The following is a 16,538-nucleotide window of genomic DNA, read 5'->3' as shown; positions in this document are numbered from 1 at the left end:
TAAAAATTCTAATCTAAAGCCAAATTGTGTCCAAAAGCTATATTTACAGCACATGCTCGGTGTTTTAAATGCTTCAGGAAGTTTTGACAGTGTTTTAACCTTTTAGCAAGTCAGAATGTAATATTTGTTAATTCACTGGCTTTGATGTAATATCTTTAATGGAGTGGCCACTTTAATTGGTACATCTGCTCATTCTTGCAATTATCAAATCATGTGGCAGGAGTGCAATACAGGGTACCATGCAGATACAAGTCAAGAGCTTAAGGTTCACATCAAACATCAGAATGGAGAGTAAATGTGGTTTAAATGAAGTGGTTACTGAAGGTAAATGGAATTCTCATCTCATTATCTGTAGCTGCTTTATCCTGTTCTACAGGGTCGCAGGTAAGCTGGAGCCTATCCCAGCTGACTACGGGCGAAAGGCGGGGTACACCCTGGACAAGTCGCCAGGTCATCACAGGGCTGACACATAGACACAGACAACAACCATTCACACTCACATTCACACCTACGGTCAATTTAGAGCCACCAGTTAACCTAACCTGCATGTCTTTGGACTGTGGGGGAAACCGGAGCACCCGGAGGAAACCCACGCGGACACGGGGAGAACATGCAAACTCCGCACAGAAAGGCCCTCGCCGGCCACAGGGCTCGAACCCGGACCTTCTTGCTGTGAGGCGACAGTGCTAACCACTACACCACCGTGCCGCCCCGTAAATGGAATTAACATGAGAAATGTAAAACCTCTATCGAGTATTTTATTATTTGTCCCAAAATGATGGTTCTTGTCCAGAAAATATAATAAACATCATGGTGATTATTCCGTCAAAATGATTAGTCATAAACAGCTTATACGGTTGTGATTATGGATTAATAGTTTTAACTAAAGATAAAACAGAAGCCTTCTTTATTGTAGGGATCTGAAGACATATGACATGAAAACAGATAAGTGGCTGGATCACCATAGCGTATGATAAAACGCTGAAAAAAGAGGTCAGACACACAGGATGTAGTAATGACACGGGGAGAAGACAAATGTCTGTCCAGCCGCGCCCCCCTCTTTTTGGAGAAATGAAGGATAGAGAGGTGAATGTCACAAAGATGCTGGGGAAATAATTGTTTTGGGAGCCATGACGCAAAGACCTGCCACACGAGGAACTATTACAGTATTTAGAAATGACAGGAAGGACAGATTCACGTGACCTCAGAGTATGGACCGACCGATTTTCTTTCATTCTTACTCAGTATTTTGTCACTGGTTAGTTGATGGTAAGTTCTACTGATTGTACGATGAATAAGTAAAAGTAAATGCATCCATACGTAAATTAATAAATGTTGCACACCCAATAACATTTTATAGTCTGGTTTTGATGAGAAAACAATATTTAAAATTTAAGTATTTAAAATTACTGTGTATATATTGTATTTATAATATAAAAAGTTCATTGATTGCCTGTCCATCATCAGAGCAGAAGTAATCTGATCACTGCATCATCTGGGTAGGTGGGATCATCAGTTCAGCATTGACCTATCAGAAGAGACAACGTGAGATGATTTGGTATTGGAGGAGAACAAACCATGAAATGTAGCTCTCACACACCTTTGCATTTTGATATTTGTACAGCAGCATGCGGAGTTCTGAGTTTTGTTGTTTGAGTTGCTGTGTTTCAGTCAGAAGCTTGGATCTTTTAGTCAGTTCAGTACTGAGAAGAAAAATTAAACACAACATATGCAGTTTCAAAGAAGAAAAAAAAAACTGTGGTGGTGTGATGCAAAAGTAATAATAAAAATAGTTATAAAAGGGTCTGGAGGAGTGATTTCTTAATTTACTGGGATTTCACTGAAACATATGCATAACAGGTTATTATGTGTGATTTATTTGAGATGATGTGAAGAAAGCCTTAATTTTGGCATGTGCTCATACTCACTGGTACTTCTTGAGCCCTGCCTCTAGTGCTCTCCAAACTTTGAGTTTGGGCTCAGGGATGACGTTAGCAATGTTCTCCCAGTATGCTTCCACTTCAGAGTCGTTCATTCTCTCCAGCATGAGAGCACTGCCCTTATGTCGAGGTATTTCTCTGTTAAAGTAGTGAAAGGAATCTTTAAAGTCGAGCATTTCTCAACCTGTCTCTGTAGTACATGTGCAGCTAATATGTGATTACCACAGACAAGATTTCGAACATGTTTCCCTGTACTGATAAAGAAGAACTTTATCATACATACAATTAAGCACAGTGAAATTCCTGTCTGCGTTTAACCCATCTGAAGCAGTGAGCAGCTATGCAACAGTGTCCAGGGAGCAGTTAGGTGCCTTGCTCAAGGGTACTTCAGCCCAAGGCTGCCCCATGTTAACCTAACGGCATGTCTTTGGACTGTGGGGGAAACCCATGCAGACATGGGTAGAACATGCAAACTCCACACAGAAAGGCCCCCATCGGCCACTGGATTCGAACCCAGAACCTTCTTGCTGTGAGTTAACGGTGCTAACCATGACACTACCATGCTGCCCAAAGAGCAGTTAAAATGTCATCTCATCTCTAGCCGCTTTATCCTGTTCTACAGGGTCGCAGGCAAGCTGGAGCCTATCCCAGCTGACTACGGGCGAAAGGCGGGGTACACCCTGGACAAGACACCAGGTCATCACAGGGCTGACACATCGACACAGACAACCATTCACACTCACACCTACGGTCAATTTAGAGTCACCAGTTAACCTAACCTGCATGTCTTTGGACTGTAGGGGAAACCGGAGCACCCAGAGGGGACCCACGTGGACACGGGGAGAACATGCAAACTTCGCACAGAAAGGCCCTCGTTGGCCACGGGGCTCGAACCCGGACCTTCTTGCTGTGAGGCGACAGCGCTAACCACTACACCACCGTGCCGCCCCAGTTAAAATGTGTTCTCATTAATAATAATAAATAAGGGAAGGGTAATAAACATTTATTCGAACCACATATCTTTGTTGAATGCATTCAGGAATTCTTCCATTAGAGACATTTATATATAAAATGTGTATAGTGTACAAAAAAAAACCACACAGACGCGCCTCAGTTTCCACCTGGTCATGCATGGATATAACTTGAAGGAAAATAAATAAGAATGTAGGATAAATCTTCATACAAACAGTTTTGGTGAGACATTACCTGATGTCTGTCTCACACTAAGACCTTTAGAGTGCAACATTTCTCGATTTGAATTGGTAGTTATGTGCCTTAGTGTGTCTGGAATACACACCATACACACATCTATTTAACAATCAATCCACCTCCTACCATGGTTTTGGGAGGGGAGAGGAAGCTTAAAACTACATGGCCATTCAATTTCATAAAATTCGGTGAAATTTAGTTCACTCTGAAATTTGGTCATTGTGATATATGTTTATTTCTGTAATATCTAAAAAAATCAGGCCATTCTGTGGCTGGGAAGTTCTTTAATTTGAAGGGATTCCTTAGCAAATAATGTGCATGAAATCTTTCGCTACGTGCAGTCAAGTAGACAGAGGAAGTCCGTGTGCGCATATACAGGTTTACCTTCTTTTCCTTCTTCTGTTGGGTTTTCCATCATGCAGCATCCAGTGTTGCATTACTGCCATCGACAGGTTTACCTTGACCGTGTACTGACATTTCTATCATTCTGATGCTAAATGAACAGCTGATCACAACGAGGTGCTCACTGACCACTGATATTTATTAGTTTGGTCCTGCGTTTCCTTTCCTTCACAACATAACGTCTTTCCTTCTCGCTTTCCGTTACTGTAGTCAGTCTTTCACATTTCACTCACATCCTGTTTTTCTCTCCTGTTTCAAATTTGTATCCCACAATGCCTTGCGCGAACGGGGAAAGCCCACCACGTGATGTACAGTGGTGTTTGAAAGATTGTGAACCCTTTAGAATTTTCTATATTTCTGCATAAAGATGACCTAAAACATCATCAGATTTTCACACAAGTCCAAAAAGTAGATAAGTTAGTGAAACAAATGAGACAAAAATATTATACTTGCTCATTTATTTATTGAGGAAAATGATCCAATATTACATATCTGTGAGTGGCAAAAGTATGTGAGCCTCTTGGATTAGCAGTTAATTTGAAGGTGAAATTAGAGTCAGGTGTTTTCAATCAATGGGATGACAATCAGGTGTGAGTGGGCACCCTGTTTTATTTAAAGAACAGGGATCTATCAAAGTCTGATCTTCACAACACGTTTGTGGAAGTGTATCATGGCGCGAAGAAAGATTCCTGAGGACCTCAGAAAAAGCGTTGTTGATGCTCATCAGGCTGGAAAAGGTTACAAAACCATCTCTAAAGAGTTTGGACTTCACCAATCCATAGTCAGACAGATTGTGTACAAATGGAGGAAATTCAAGACCATTGTTACCCTCCCCAGGAGTGTTCAATAAACAAAGATCACTCCAAGAGCAAGATGTGTAATAGTCGGCAAGGTAACAAAGGACCCCAGGGTAACTTCTAATCAACTGAAGGCCTCTCTCAAGTTGCTAATGTTAATTTTCATGAGTCCACCATCAGGAGAACACTGAACAGCAATGGTGTGCATGGCAGGGTTGCAAGGAGAAAGCCACTGCTCTCCAAAAAGAATACTGCTGCTCGTCTGCAGTTTGCTAAAGATCACGTGGACAAGCCAGAAGTCTATTGGAAAAATGTTTTGTGGACAGATGAGACCAAAATAGAACTTTTTGGTTTAAATGAGAAGTGTTATGTTTGAAGAAAGGAAAACACTGCATTCCAGCATAAGAACCTTATTCCATCTGTGAAACATGGTGGTGGTAGTATCATGGTTTGGGCCTGTTTTGCTGCATCTGGGCCAGGACAGCTTGCCATCATTGATAGAACAATGAATTCTGAATTATACCAGCGAATTCTAAAGGAAAATGTCAGGACATCTGTCAATGAACTGAATCTCAAGAGAAGGTGGGTCATGCAGCAAGACAACGACCCTAAGCACACAAGTTGTTCTACCAAAGAATGGTTAAAGAAGAATAAAGTTAATGTTTTGGAATGGCCAAGTCAAAGTCCTGACCTTAATCCAATAGAAATGTTGTGGAAGGACCTGAAGCGAGCAGTTCATGTGAGGAAACCCACCAACATCCCATAGTTGAAGCTGTTCTGTACGGAGGAATGGGCTAAAATTCCTCCAAGCCGGTGTGCAGGACTGATCAACAGTTACCGGAAACGTTTAGTTGCAGTTATTGCTGCACAAGGGGGTCCCACCAGATACTGAAAGCAAAGGTTCACATACTTTTGCCACTCACAGATATGTAATTGTGGCAGTGGGGGTGTGGCCAAGCAGCAGTCTGTGAATGGAGGGCGGGGTCAGGGAAGGTAAGTGGCTAATGCCCCTTTTCCACCAAAGCAGTTCCAGGGCTGGTTCGGGGCCAGTGCTTAGTTTGGAATCGGATTTTCTGTTTCCACTGACCAAGAACTGGCTCTGGGGCCAGAAAAAACGGTTCCAGGCTAGCACCAACTCTTTGCTGGGCCAGAGGAAAGAACCGCTTATGTCAGCGAGGGGCGGAGTTGTTAAGACCAACAACAATAACAAGACCACGAAAGATCACCATTTTTAAGCGACGAGAAGCAGCAGCTGTACAAACGCGAAGTCAGCCATTATTATTATTGTTGTTGTTGCTGCTGCTGCTTCTTCCGTGTTGTTTTTGCTTCGATATTCGCGCCAAGGTTTATGCAAACGTAGCGATGTAACTGACGTATACAGTGACGTAACTGACGTATACAGCGACGTAACTGACGTGCCTTCCCTTAGCACCGCGAGCTATGGAAAAGCAAACTGGTTCTCAGCTGGCTCGCAAGTTGAACGAGTTGTGAACCAGCACCAGCACTGGCCCCGAACCAGCCCTGGAACTGATTTGGTGGAAAAGGGGTAAAAGTCATTCCACCTGCTGTCAATTAGTGTGTGTGTGTGTGTGTTACAGGGATAGAGCATAAAAGGAGAGAGAGAGCAGAGAAAGGGAGCTCTCTCCCCAACCACAATGCGTGAGTGAGTGAGTGAGTGAGTGAGTGAGTGAGTGAGTGAGTGATGATAGAAAGCAAGCTGAAAAGCCTGAATAAAAGTATTTGTATAAACCATCAACTCTCGCCTGCCGTGCTTCTGTGCTCCACCCACATCAGGAAGTGTTATAGTGGTGCTGTAACCCGGGAGCACAGAAGAGAACCACCCCATGGAGTCCCCGTTATTCGAAGAGCTCATCCATGCCCTCGCTACCGCCCAGCAGAACCAGCATCAAGCGCTGATCGCCCTCCGAAAGGAGCAGGAGCAACGCTTCGAAGCCTTGATGCTGGCCCAGCAGGAAGATCGCCAGGCGTTCCGGCACCTGCTCGCGTCAGCAGGGGCGTCGACCACCGCTGCCGCCACCCTCATGAAGATGGGACCGCAGGACGATCCAGAAGCATTCCTCGCTCTTTTCGAGCAAGCAGCCGAGGCGTGGGGGTGGCCGCTGGAGCAGCGCACCTTCTCCCGCTCCTGACTGGCGAGGCGCAGCTCGCAGCTCCCTGCTGACAGCCGGCTGGTCTACGTGGACCTAACAAAAGCCATCCTGCAGAGGCTCGGCCGCTCCCCGGAGCAACATTGCCAGCGCTTCCGGACGCTGGCATTGGAGGAGGTCGGCTGGCTGTTTGCATTCGGCCAGCAACTCCGGGACGCCTGCCGGCGGTGGCTGAGGGCGGAAAACCATGACGCCGACGAGATCGTTGATCTGGTGGCACTGGAGCAGTTTGTCTTTCGACTTCCGGAAGGAATGGCGGAATGGGTCCAGTGTCATCACCTGGCGTCGCTGAAGCAAGCCATCAAGCTGGCGGAGGACCATCTGGAGGCGGCTCCGACGGCAGGCAGACGAGGCATCTCCCCTCGCTTCTCTTCTCTCTCTCTTTTCTTCCCCTGTCTCTTGCCCCCCTCCCCACCCCATTCCCCTGCCACGGAGGTGGCGGCTGGCTCCTCCCCAGCCGGCCCGTCGCACCCGTGGTGTCCTCCCCTCTCCCTCTCCTGTGTCTGTGTTGTCTCCCCCTCAGGTGAGTGACACCCATAACACCAGGGCAGAGGGAAAGCCTGGGCCGGTGTTCTAGTGCGGCGGGGAATCGGAGCATCTCCAAGGTCAGAGCTCTGCAAGGGAGGCGGGTGCTGTCATCCGGATCCCTGACATGCCAGAAACCACCCCCGATCGGGCCAGAACGTATCGCATACCGGTGAGTATTCAAGGGGCTACAAATCACGCTTTGGTGGATTCTGGTTGTAATCAGACCTCAGTTCACCAATGCCTGGTGCAAGGTGAGGCACTGGGGGGAGCACAAGCGGTGAAAGTGTTGTGTGTGCACGGGGATGTTCACCATTACCCTCTAGTGTCTGTCCAAATTATATTCTGGGGCCAAATGCATAAAGGCAGTGGTTAGTCCCTGTCTCACCCACTCGTTGATTTTGGGTACTGATTGGCCGGGATTTAAAAACCTAATGGAATATTTAACACGCAGTGGGTCCTGCACTAGTAGGTCATGGGAAGATCCCAGTGTGGCGTTGACTGGAGAAGCTGTTGCAGAGCCGTCTACGTCAACACTGCGTCAAAGTGAGGAGCAGCCTGCTCCTCCTCCTTCTCTTGGGGATTTCCTGTTAGAGCAGTCACGAGACGAGACTTTGCGGCATGTGTTTGACCAAGTCAGAATAATCGATAGTCAAACTCTTCAGCCAAGCGCAGCACCGACTTTCCCCTATTTTGCCATAATTAAAGATAGATTGTATTGAGTGACGCAGGACACAAACCAAGGAACAAATAACCCAGTTGTTAATCCCAAAGAGACGTAGGGAACTCATGTTCCATGCGGCTCACTTTAATCCCATGGCTAGACACTTGGGGCAAGATAAAACACTAGCCCGGATAATGGCCCGGTTCTATTGGCCAGGGATTCGCGGGGATGTCTGTCGGTGGTGTGCGGCATGCTGTGAATGCCAATTAGTAAATCCCGCGGCCACTCCAAAAGTGCCTTTACGCCCTCTTCCTCTAATCGAGACCCCGTTTGAGCGAATTGGGATGGATCTCGTTGGGCCATTAGATCGGTCAGCACGGGGATATCACTTTATTTTAGTTCTAGTGGACTATGCAATGCGATATCCGGAAACAGTGCCTCTCCGCAATATCTCAGCATGCAGTATTGTGGAAGCGCTCTTCCACTTTATCTCCCGGGTCAGGATTCCGAAAGAAATCCTGACAGACCAAGGCACTTCGTTAATGTCACGCACACTGCACAAGCTGTATGGTTACTGGGGATTAAGTCTATCCGCACCAGTGTCTATCACCCACAAACGGATGGGTTAGTAGAGCGATTTAACCAGATACTCAAAAACATAATCCATAAATTCGTAAGTGAAGATGCACGTATTTGGGATAAGTGGCTCGAGCCCCTGTTGTTCGCAGTACGAGAGGTCCCGCAAGCCTCCACGGGGTTTTCTCCCTTCTAATTATTATATGGGTGTAAGCCGTGTGGCATTCTGGATGTGCTACGGGAAAATTGGGAGGAGGGACCTTCACCGAGTAAAAATGAAATCCAGTACGTTATTGACCTGCGCGCAAAACTCCACACCCTCACGCACCTAACCCAGGAGAATTTACGGCAGGCACAAGAACGTCAAAGCTGGCTGTACGACAGGGGCACGCACCTTAGAGAGTTCACGCTGGGAGACAAAGTGCTCGTATTATTGCCCACGTTGAGTTCTAAATTAGTTGCCAAGTGGCAAGGGTCCTTTGAGGTCACACAGCGAGTCGGGGACGTCGACTATGAGGTGAAGTGAACGGATAGGGGTGGGGCACTGCAAATCTACCACCTCAACCTTTTAAAATGCTGGAATGAGGTGGTCCCCGTGGCTTGGCGTCGGTAGTCCCGGAGAAGGCGGAGCTGGGGCCGGAGGTAAAAAAGATAACATCTCAGACCACTCCGGTCCCTTGTGGAGACCACCTCTCACCGGCCCAACTCATGGAGGTAGCCAAGGTGCAGAAGGAATTTTCCGATGTGTTCTCGCCCCTTGCTGGTCGTACCCACCTCATAGAACACCATATCGAAACAACCCCGGGGGTGGTAGTGCATAGCCGCCCTTACCGATTGCCCAAACACAAGAAAAAGGTGGTTCGGGACGAACTCAAGGCCATGCTCGAAATGGGCATAGTCAAGGAGTCCCACAGTGACTGGAGCAGCCCAGTGGTTCTGGTTCCCAAGACTGACGGGTCGGTCCGGTTCTGTGTGGACTATAGAAAGGTCAACACGGTGTCTAAATTTGATGCATACCCAATGCCTTGCATTGATGAGTTGCTTGATCAGTTAGGCGCTGCTTGCTTTTATTCGACACTGGATCTAACAAAGGGATATTGGCAGATCCCCTTGACTCCTCTATCCCGAGAGAAAACGGCCTTTTCCACACAGTTTGGATTACACCAATTTGTCACGCTCCCTTTTGGGTTGTTTGGGGCGCCCGCTACGTTCCAGCGGCTTATGGACAGGGTCCTCCGCCCTCACGCTGCCTACGCGGCCGCCTATCTAAACGACATCGTAATCTACAGTAATGATTGGCTGCGGCACTTGGAACACCTGAGGGCTGTTCTAAAGTCGCTGAGGCGAGCGGGCCTCACAGCTAACCCAAAAAAGTGTGCGATTGGGCGGGTGGAAGTATAGTATCTGGGGTTCTACTTGGGCCATGGGCAGGTGCCTCTCCAAATTAACAAGACCGCAGCAATTGCAGCCTGCCCAAGGCCCAAGACCAAAAAGGAGGTGAGACGGTTCTTGGGGCTGGCTGGCTATTATCGTAGGTTTCTACCTAATTATTCGGACGTCACCAGCCCGCTAACCGATTTCACTACAAAGGGGGCTCCAGATCCGGTCCAGTGGACGGAGCAGTGCCAACAGGCCTTCTGTGAGGTAAAATCTGCACTGTGTGAGGGGCCACTTTTACACTCCCCTGACTTCTCTCTCCCCTTTATTTTGCAGACTGATGCATCGGACAGAGGGCTGGGGGCCATTTTGTCCTAGGAGGTGGAGGGCGAGGAGCTCCCCGTGCTGTACATCAGCCGGAAACTCTCGATGCGTGAAAGCAGGTACAGCACAATCGAGAAGGAGTGTCTCGCCATCAAGTGGGCGGTCCTCGCCCTCCGATACTACCTGCTGGGGCGCCCTTTCACTCTCTGTTCGGCCCAAGCGCCCCTCTAGTAGCTCCACTGCATGAAGGATGCCAATGCGTGGATCACCTGTTGGTATCTCGCTCTCCAGCCATTTAAGTTCGAGGTGATCCACAGGCCGGGGGCGCAGATGGTGGTGGAGGACTTCCTGTCCCGTCAAGGAGGGGGAGTCAGGTTCAGGCCGAACGGCTCCCTGGCCTGAGTTGGGTGGTGGGGGTATGTGGCAGTGGGGGCGTGGCCAAGCAGCAGTCTGTGAATGGAGGGCGGGGTCGGGGAAGGTAAGTAGCTAAGTCATTCCACCTGCTGTCAATTAGTGTGTGTGTGTGTGTGTGTCTGTGTGTTACAGGGACGGAGCATAAAAGGAGAGAGAGAGCAGAGAAAGGGAGCTCTCTCCCCAACCACAATGCATGAGTTGAGTGAGTGATGACAGAAAGCAAGCTGAAAACACCGAATAAAAGTATTTGTATGAACCATCAACTCTCGCCTGCCATGCTTCTGTGCTCCACCCACATCGGGAAGTGTTACAGTAATATTGCATCATTTTCCTCAATAAATAAATGACTAAATATAATATTTTTGTCTCATTTGTTTAACTGGGTTCTCTTTATCTACTTTTAGGACTTGTGTGAAAATCTGATGATGTTTTAGATCATATTTATGCAGAAATATAGAAAATTCTAAAGGGTTCACAAATTTTCAAGCACCACTGTATGATGTAGTATCTTGTATTGGGTCATGGTGAAGCAGGAAAAAACAGAGGAGAATTTAGTGCCACGTGGCCATCAATTCATTAATTGTTCTATTTTTAAAAAAAACTAATAAAATTGGAAGTCTGTGATTTGAATTCAGTAGCTTTTGGTCCACTAAACAAAAATAACTGATCTACACTTGAAAAATCTGAAAGGCAATATAGCTTTAACCCCGAGGAACCCCAGATGGACGGGGGCGAACAAGCGAAACTCCACACAGAGAGTAACCTGGGCTTAGGATGAAGCCGGAGACCCTGGAGTGGTGATACTATTTTAAACATTTTACTGATGAAATGCAATGGCTGTGTATAGGCTTAGACTGAAAAAGGTTTTCTATTCTTAAATACAGAAAAATGTGGTGAAATTCTTGCATGTGCCAATACAGTGAATGAGATTAGGTAAAAAAAAAAAAAATGTTGTATTCCATTAAAGTCACTGTCTGTCTCACTCACACACCTGTCTCTGCAGTACTGGGTAGTGAAGGCTCGGAGAGCGCTCAGTAGATCATTTGGGTCAATAAAATTGGACTCGTTCTCTGCCTGGTTACTCAAAGACATGTTCTCCTAGGAAAAAGCCAGACAGCCAAAGTTAGCCATAAACTGACTGAGCCTTAGATATAATTTGTTGTAATTGTATTACGTGACATGAGTAAACAGAACTCCGTTAGAACCAAAGGAACCACAAAGTTAACTTAACTCTACCTTCTCTGTTTGGGGCTTTTTATATTTCAGAAAGAACTTGGTCATTTTGTTTATATCCTCTTCATTCTCAATGCCCATGGCCTGCAGTCAATCACAGAAGGTATAAATATACATTAATAGGTCAGTTTTAAGGGGACTATCAAGTATACAGTTTCTGATCACAACAGCAGCAGTTAAAACAGCTGACATTCTCAAAAGTTACAACACAAATTTACTTACACAAAAGATGGAATCCAGCTTCAAAGAAGTCTGTTCATTCTTCTCCATGGAAGAGAACAGCTTGAGTAACTTGCTGTCTATTAGAAAGCCCTAAAACAAACATTAGAATTTTTAAACATATATTATTTTAGCGTTCACATTAGACACACAGTAAGACATTCTGGCTAGAATAAACTTATTCACCTCACATACAGGTCATGGTTTAATTCCAGTCAGGCTACAGTCACACTACAGCTCGTGATACTTTGCAATGAGTTATCGATGAAAATGAGCCGTTTTGGTGGCGATGCTTCCCCGAGCTTTGGTAAGTATTCGCGAACCCATCTGTGAGTATTCGCCATTTAGTTTGCTGACAAAAACATATGCATGCATTGAAATTTTTTGCAATGTTTTTGGCCACTCACGAGGCGGAGACACACCAAAAAACAACTCGCAGAGCTCGGAGAACATTCACCGTGCATTACACGATTGGTGGTGATGCTCCCAATTTTTCATCACCAAGTATTCACAAACCCATTGCAAGCTGTAGTGTGACCAGGGCCTAAACAGTAACAGCATACACATTTAGGGTGTAATACAATGATGGTATCTGTATCTGTATTCACAGAGGTAGAAATGCCAGTGCTGGCCTGTGATTTCCTCAACCTCAGCTATTATACACTTTTTGTTCTTATCTAATGATATGCTTTAATGGTAAAAATACAAATATATTTAAGAAACAAGTGTTGCCAGGCAAAACAAACCTCGCCCAGCAGCACTTATTTTATACCGATATGTTGATAATGGTAATATTTCTCAATCATCAGCTGTCAGGTTATAGTCCTATGAAAATCCATGACCTTGAGTTTGACATTTCAAAGTCATTCAAGGTCAAGGTACCAAATGAAAGCCCATATGACACTTCCTATAAGTTGATAATGGTAAATATCTGTCTACCATCAACCGTTTTCAAGTTACAGCCCTCTGAAAATCCGTGACCTTGAGTTTGACCTTTCAAGGTCACTCAAGGTCAAAGATCATGGTGCCAAATGAAAGGCCATATGGGAGTTCCTATATGCTCTGAATAGTAAACATCTGTCTAATTGGCAACCGTTTTTGAGTTATAATGGAAAATATATTATTTTCACCAAAAGGTTGACCTTTCCAGTGACCTTGATCTTCACCTTGACCCAATTACCCCCAAAATTTAATCAGTAATCTACAGACCATTGCCTACCTACCCTAAAAATTTGAAGTCAGTGTAAATGTCTAGTCACTAGATTGTTAAAAGACAGACACAAGCAAACAAACACACCACACTGATTCCAATTTCTCACCCTGCTTACTCCGTCGCGGGCGAGGTAATAATCTCATCTCATCTCATTATCTGTAGCCGCTTTATCCTGTTCTACAGGGTCACAGGCAAGCTGGAGCCTATCGCAGCTGACTACGGGTGAAAGGCGGGGTACACCCTGGACAAGTCGCCAGGTCATCACAGGGCTGACACATAGACACAGACAACCATTCACACTCACATTCACACCTACGGTCAATTTAGAGTCACCAGTTAACCTAACCTGCATGTCTTTGGACTGTGGGGGAAACCGGAGCACCCGGAGGAAACCCACGCGGACACGGGGAGAACATGCAAACTCCACACAGAAAGGCCCTCGCCGGCCACGGGGCTCGAACCCGGACCTTCTTGCTGTGAGGCAACAGCGCTAACCACTACACCACTGTGCCACCCGGCGAGGTAATAATGATGAAGAAAATATGTCCTGGGCCAGTTCCCTAGAAATACAGTATGTTGCTTTTTTTTTTTTTTTTTTAAGCATAGTAGACTGGTTTTTAAAAGGACAAACATTTATTAATTCATCTTCAGCAACTGCTTTATCCTAGTCAAGATCAAAATGGATCAGGAACACTTGGCGTGGGGCAGGAATACCCCCTTGATCGAGGTTGATGTCAGACAGTCTCAAGGCACCATACACACACACACACACACACACACGTGGAACCTGCAGAGCACGGAGTAAACCGACGCGAACACCAGGAGAACGTGTGAAACTCGACACAGACAGGGAGTTTAAAATAAAAGACAACTCATCCTCTTGGTAAAATGTCCTTCTTTCATTCCCTTTGGACCAAAATCATGACGCAGTATCACAGTTATTGATATTTTAATTTCATTCATATTTGAGATTGAATGTATCTGCCATATACGTATAGAAATGCACACTTTTAATGCAGTGGAGTGTTTAATGGTGCAGCTGGTATCAAGCTTGTAGTACTCGAGTCCAGGACTCAGACTTGAGTCCGACTCGTGCCCTGATTTTAAGGACTCATGACTTGACTTGGACTTGAGCACTGATGAATCAGACTCGTACATTAACTGCATTTGGACTCGTCAATTGGAGATGATGATTTTTTCTTTAGTTTTTATAACATGCTATAATAAATTGGCACAAGATATTTATATCTATATTCATTTTTGTAAAATTTTTTTTGCAAGAGTGTCACACCTGCGCGCCTTGGCGCGTGCATCATAGACTCTTGGGTGCGTGCGCCAAGCGGACTCGTGTGCCGTAAACGGTTTCACATAAAGGCAGCAACAGCCACCGTCAAATGGTGTGGTTGGAGTCTTGTTCTTAGACTCGACTCGGATCAATAGTGGATTCGACTCGGACTCGACTTGAAATTTTCTTTAATGACTTGGATTTGACTTGGACTCGAGGTTTAGTGACTCAACTACAACACTGGCTGGTATGATCACCAGTATGTAGCCACTAAAAGATCTCCAGGGTAAATTTGTGAATGTCACATTCATTAGGTCATTACTGGCTCATTAATTGGCTCATACAGGTTTTGCCTGTGCAGCTACTGAGAACACCATTGATCAACACACATACACAGACAGTACCAACCATCTCATCACACAGAAGCTCCAGCAGCCTCTTTACTGTTTTACGATCCACCCCGGCCATGCTGCTCTCCAGACTGCCAGAGTCCTCCAGTGTTCTTCTCTCTCGCTCTGTCTGATCCCGTGTCTCGTCCTCCTCTCCCAGAACTTGTGCGACCACTTGCCGTGCTGTACGCTGGGGCTGACTGGGGCTGGAATGGTCCATGAAGGGTAGTGGAGAGGGACTCCAGGTCAGGCCCAATATCTGATCGTGAATAACCCGGTCCAAATCCACAGCCCTGTGCACCAGTGCTTTGGCCTCATCTTCATTCATCAGCCAAACTTCCTCGTAACGCTTGGCATCAACCACCGCAAAATGCCTTCGCATGTACATGTGCACAATGATCAATATTATTTATAATATGCTGTCTGAGAACTAAAAATAAAACTGGAGTTAGTGGTTATTGTGTATGCTATGTGTGTATGGGTGTTACCATTCACCTTATCCTCTTCTGAATATCTTTGTACTGCTGCATGAGGCGCTTGTACTTATTAGTCAATGACTGGATCTCCTCACAGGACTGCTTTTCCTGAATGGAGCATTTTTTCTTCAGATTGTTGCGTGTATCCTGCAGTCTGGAACAAAGTGACCCCAGTGTAAATATACAGGGAGTTCCAATTGGAAGGCAGTGTCCATCTGAGGTAGACAGCATTCTGGGGTAAAATCTGTACACTCTTGAGAAAATACCCCGGGATAATAATAGTACAAGTCCCGACAATGAAAACTTATAATTGAAACCCATGCCGTAAATGTCAGGAACATTCAGAATTTGTCAAGTTTAAATTTCCCGCCAAGGGAATCCCGGTACCAACGTTGCCATTATTAGCTGGCTTTCGCGTGATGTCAGGAGTGTGAGTGGTTTTACCTGCAGTTTTTCCACTTACGTCCACACAGTGTGGCTTCTGTCCGACTCTCTGCTAGATTACATTCATTTTGACGGAAACTTGCGACAGAACACGATGTAGAAAGAGAGACAAATCGTGAAACTACGATCTATGACTGTTATGGAGAAGAAGAGGGAGAGAAAAAAAGGAAAAGCACCTGGAAAGAGATGTATCGCTGCCGGGTGCAGCAACACAAATGCCGTGGAGGGAGTGGCCCTGTTCCTTTTTCCGAAAGATAAAGGTAATCACTAATTAGTCAAGACTTTGCTACAGTGACCTGCAAAGCATTTTGTTTCCAACATACTGTAATACTACTAACTTGAGGAATGCATCTTCAACTTCCAGTCATCTAAACCCCTTAAGGCATGGAGGTGAGCTCGCACCGGGGCGAGTAACGTCCTGAGGCATGGTCCTACTGGGCTGTACCCATGCTTGTTGGCAAGGGCTAGGGGACAGGGAGGTGCACGCGAAATCTTGCCTCGCTGTGAGCTTCCCTGGCCGAGTTATGAATTTTTAAAGTCCGCCTTGATCAGTGAATCATATGAAAACTCAAGGCAAGGAGTAGAGCTTGTGCCGGGACGAATAACGTCCCGAGGCCCGGTCCCGAGGCCATGCCCATACTGGTTCATAGGGGATCGTGTAGAGGGAGGTGTTTGCAAAATTTGGCTTCGCTGAGACCTCCGATGGCCGAGTTATGAGCGTTTAAAGGCCGGCTGAAGCCGTGGATCAAATCGAAACTTAAGGTTCATCATTGTCACTGACCCCGCTCTCATCGGACAATTCTGGCTCGAATCGGTATGGTTCGATACCTCTCTCTTCTTCCCTATCGCTGGCCACTTCTTCTTCCTCTGCCAATACTTCATC

At 46.0% G+C, this 16,538-nt stretch overlaps 1 protein-coding gene across 1 annotated transcript in view; it reads right to left on the bottom strand.

Moving 5' to 3' along the window:
• Positions 1-160: 160 nt before the first annotated feature.
• The window catches only part of drc1 (dynein regulatory complex subunit 1 homolog (Chlamydomonas)), a 38,110-nt gene continuing 21,732 nt past the window's right edge, over positions 161-16,538 (bottom strand). Inside the window, exons 9-16 of the mRNA XM_060929464.1 lie at positions 15,231-15,365; positions 14,755-15,109; positions 11,852-11,941; positions 11,633-11,713; positions 11,388-11,494; positions 1,929-2,078; positions 1,601-1,703; positions 161-1,528 (exon numbers count right to left, since the gene is read on the bottom strand). Coding sequence (XP_060785447.1) covers positions 1,484-1,528; positions 1,601-1,703; positions 1,929-2,078; positions 11,388-11,494; positions 11,633-11,713; positions 11,852-11,941; positions 14,755-15,109; positions 15,231-15,365 — 1,066 coding nt within the window. The 3' untranslated portion in view covers positions 161-1,483. The remainder of the gene's footprint in view (positions 1,529-1,600; positions 1,704-1,928; positions 2,079-11,387; positions 11,495-11,632; positions 11,714-11,851; positions 11,942-14,754; positions 15,110-15,230; positions 15,366-16,538) is intronic.

The sequence above is a fragment of the Neoarius graeffei genome, chromosome 9, assembly GCF_027579695.1.
Source record: "Neoarius graeffei isolate fNeoGra1 chromosome 9, fNeoGra1.pri, whole genome shotgun sequence".
Classification (NCBI taxonomy): Eukaryota; Metazoa; Chordata; class Actinopteri; order Siluriformes; family Ariidae; genus Neoarius; species Neoarius graeffei.
This window is presented reverse-complemented; position numbering and strand designations above follow the sequence as displayed.